The sequence below is a fragment of the Lepidochelys kempii genome, chromosome 24, assembly GCF_965140265.1.
Source record: "Lepidochelys kempii isolate rLepKem1 chromosome 24, rLepKem1.hap2, whole genome shotgun sequence".
NCBI classification, from domain to species: Eukaryota; Metazoa; Chordata; order Testudines; family Cheloniidae; genus Lepidochelys; species Lepidochelys kempii.
The window spans coordinates 15,367,408-15,371,217 of record NC_133279.1 but is presented as its reverse complement, the minus strand read 5'-3'; the positions used below and the strand labels follow the sequence as shown (position 1 = coordinate 15,371,217).

Below are 3,810 nucleotides of genomic sequence, written 5' to 3'. Positions count from 1 at the left end.
CAGGTCTACTACCGCTGCAAAAGGCCTTTAGACCACATGAGCCCTTCAATGTGGTGCTAAAATTCCTGCATTCAACTCTTACTCAATAACAGCCTGTTCCCACCGCTGCTTGCATAGAGGGCTGCGCATTGACGGTGAAGGTCCAGAGCCCAAATCCTTCCCATCCACATGGCAGATAACGGCCTTACTACTGCTGCCAACACATGGCACTGCTCCTTTAGCTCAAGCAGTAGCATGCTGGGCTGCAGCCCCCTGCGTTCCAGTCCCACCGAGGCGGTAACCACATTTCCACAGAGGCCAGCACACACGGATACCAGTGGCCAAGGAGGAGGAGTTCTCCATAGCTCCACAAGGGCAAACTCGGGCCCCTCACAGAGCCTGGCCCTTGTTCATCTGCCACTAAATGGTTCCCCTGAAACGGGACAAGCTCAGCCCCGCCTGTTTGCCCTCCCTCAAGCAACCCCCACTGGCAGTTACAGCTCCTAGTAGCTGGCTTGCCGGTGGGCCCAACCATGGAGAAGGAGACCCGGAGTGGGTGGAGGACACCAGGGGGACCCTCCAGCTGAAATAGGTCTATGTTTCACTTGTGAGCCAGCAGCTGCACAGGAAGGCCCTTGACGCCATGATGCCCCTGACACTGAGAGAAGCCGGATCCCTGAGGAAGTTGGGCCACCCACTCCAAAGCTGAAGTAGGCCAAAGTCCGGTGGGCGCTTGGTCAACCGCTCAGTTGTGGCCCGGCAGTGGCAAAAGAAGGCCCTTGACACCATGGCGACCCCACCTTCAGGTCAGCCAAAGCCCTCTGGAGCCAAGTTTGGCCAACCACATTGAAGCTCAAGTAGTCCAAAGCCTTGTGAAAGTTGGGCACCAACTTCAAGCCCCGCCGCACGCTGCTGTCTAAGGAAGGACGGCCCTCTCGGGAGGTGCAGGGAAGGACAGAAGATGCCGTCCCTGGCTCAAGTGCAGGATCTCTTGCTCCTGCAGCACATGGGACAAGGAAGGCTCTGCGGAGGAAACAGAGAGTCGGTCTCACCCTGGGAGTCAAGTCGTTGACCCCTCAGTCTCGTCCCCACTGGCCGCCTCCACCTCTCTGCCTCCTTCCGCGCAGCAAGTCAAGCAGGGGAGATGGCACCGGGCCACGAAGGTACTGAGTTTGTGCCACAGGCTGGCCAGGCACTTTGTGAAGGCCCGTTTGACGGCAGTGGAGGAGAAGTAGAAGATGACGGGGTCCAAGGCGGTGTTGAGGGTGCTGAGGAGAAGAGCATACACCCTCCATTCGGGGCTCTTTTTCTGGACAAAGCCCACCACGTGGGACAGGTTGTAGGGGGCGAAGCAGAATATGAAGTTGAACAAGGTGGCCATGGCCAGGCCCACGGCCCGCCGCTTCCTCCGAGCCGGGATGTTGGGCAAGGCCACCAGGATGCGGATGAAGTTGACATAGCAGAAGATGGTGACAGTGAAGGGGAGGCAGAAGAGGACCAGGAAGAGCTCCAGCCGGAAAGGGAGGACGACCTGGAGCTGGCTAGTGGTGAAATTATAGTAGCAGTTGAAGTATGCAGTCCTGTTCTGGCTCTGGTCTAGGAATTGAACAATGTAGACGATGCTGCAGTGGGCGGAACCCACCACCCAGAAGACCACAGAGGTGGCGGTGGCATAGGCTGGCCGGCGCCGGAGCTTGTACTTGATGGGAAAGGCCACCCCCAAGTAGCGCTCAACGCTGACGGCCATGAGGAAGAGGGAGCTGATGTAGATGCTACTGTAGAAGACGAAGTTGGTGAGTGGGCAGAGGAAAGTGGGCAAGGTCCACGTCATATCTGAGATGGCCTCCACCATCCTGAAGGGGAGGAAGATGAGGAGGAAGATGTCGGAGATGGTGAGGTTGAGGAGAAGGATGTCGACGGGGGTGGGTTTCTGGCGGACCTTCACCAGGAAGGTGTAGAAGGCCAGGAGGTTGGATGGGAGGCCGATCAGGAAGGTGAAGATGTAGACAGTGAGAAACAGTGGGATGGAAATTCTCAAATTCATCTTCTCAGCTCCTACAGAGGAGAATGGGCTCATCAGTTGCCGAAGGAACCCAGGAGTCCTGGCTCCCAGCCCCCCCCCCCCCCGCTCCGACCCACTAGATCCCGCTCCCCTGCCAGGCCTGGGGATTGAACCGAGGGGTCCTGGCTCCCAGCCCCCCCCCTGCTCCAACTCACTAGATCCCGCTCCCCTGCCAGGCCTGGGGATTGAACCCAGGAGTCCTGGCTCCCAGCCCCCCCCCCCGCTCCAACTCACTAGATCCCGCTCCCCTGCCAGGCCTGGGGATTGAACCGAGGGGTCCTGGCTCCCAGCCCTCCTTACCCGTATCCATGCGAATAAACTCGGGGCTCCCGTTCCATAAGCTGACACTAGACATAAGGCTGGAATTTATGTAGCCGGCTGAAGTATTTATTTAGCTCAGTTTCCTGTTTAGCCAGCGGCAGGCGGGGCGGGGGCGGGGGGGGGGAAGAGTGCTGTGAGATCCCAGTGCTGGAGAGATTGGAGGGCCTGGGATGCACGAGATCGCGTGAGCAAACACACGGGGATGGGCTGTGGGGGTGGGGGCAAGCAGGCAGCTCGGAGGACAGGGAAGTGGCTGTTACTCAGAGGGAAATTTTCATAAATATCATCATCAAATGTGGGGTCTAGTGATCGGGGCGGGCTGGAAGCCAGGAGTCCTGGGTTCTCTCCCTGGCTTTGCGAGAGGAGTGGGTCTAGTGTTCAGATGCGGGGGGTGGGGGGAGGGACTGGGAGCCAGGACTCCTGGATTCTGTCCCTGGTTCTCAGGGGTGATTTTGTGGTTAAAATAAGGGATAAGGAGTCAATGCACAGAACAAGGAAACACAACCCAGGATTCTTGATCTTTCAGCTCCACTCAACCCACTAGACCCCACTCCCCTCCCAGAACCAGGGAGAGAACCCAGGAGTCCTGGCTCCCCCCTCCAGCCACTGAGCCATCCCAGTGACTCTGAAGAGCAGCCCGCCAGCTTTCCAGGGCCAAGGCGTCCTGCACCCGTGCTCCAGACAGGCTGTGGGGGCCCTCACGTCAAGGTGCGATGGCCCTTCCGTCCCCTGGGTGCACATAGCTCTACCCCCGCCTCCCAGCTGTGGGGAAATCGACCGTTAAATAGCCTCATTACGGAGAAGTTAATAAGCCTCTCCTGTAAAATACACCATTGTCTGAGCCCGACCAGTCCCTCGCTCCCCTACTAACTGCAGGGCAGTCTAGTGGGTTAGAGTCGGGGGGAAGCTGGGAGTCAGAACTCCTGGGTTCTGGATGGTTAGGGCACATCCTAACCCCGCCATAGCAGAGCTGTCCCCCACCATGCCCCTCTATATCCATCTTTCTCCATACGCACCCCTTATCCAGACAGGCCGTGGGTGCCCTCACGCCAAGCTGCGATGGGCTTCCCCAGGCTGCAGGTAGCTCTACCCCCACCTCCCAGCTGTGGGGATCGATCGTTAAATAGCCTCATTAAGGAGAAGTTAATAAGCCTCTCCTGGAAAACACACTATTGTCTGAGCCTGGCCATTCCTTCTGCCATCTGTAATCACTGCTCCTAGATCCCTTACCAATGGCCGGGGGTCTAGTGGGCTGGGAGCCAGGATTCCTGGGATCTAGCCCCAGCTCTGGGAGGAGAGTGGGGTCTAATGGGTTACAGCAGGGGCGGGGGGCCAGGGAGCCAGGACTCCTGGGTTCTGGATGGCTAGGGCACTTGGGAGTGGATGGAAAGATGCAGAGCTGTCCCCCCCATTCCCCTCTATATCCATCTTTCTCCATACGCAGCCGG

At 58.4% G+C, this 3,810-nt stretch overlaps 1 protein-coding gene across 1 annotated transcript; it reads right to left on the bottom strand.

Annotated features, from left to right (window-relative positions):
- Positions 1-521: 521 nt before the first annotated feature.
- Positions 522-2,396, bottom strand: LOC140902605 (free fatty acid receptor 2-like). The gene is made up of 2 exons (XM_073322861.1): positions 2,342-2,396; positions 522-2,034 (listed from the first exon to the last, which is right to left on the bottom strand). Exons 1-2 carry the CDS (start codon positions 2,394-2,396, stop codon positions 1,040-1,042), a joined length of 1,050 nt encoding a protein of 349 aa, XP_073178962.1. The 3' UTR covers positions 522-1,039.
- Positions 2,397-3,810: the final 1,414 nt, after the last annotated feature.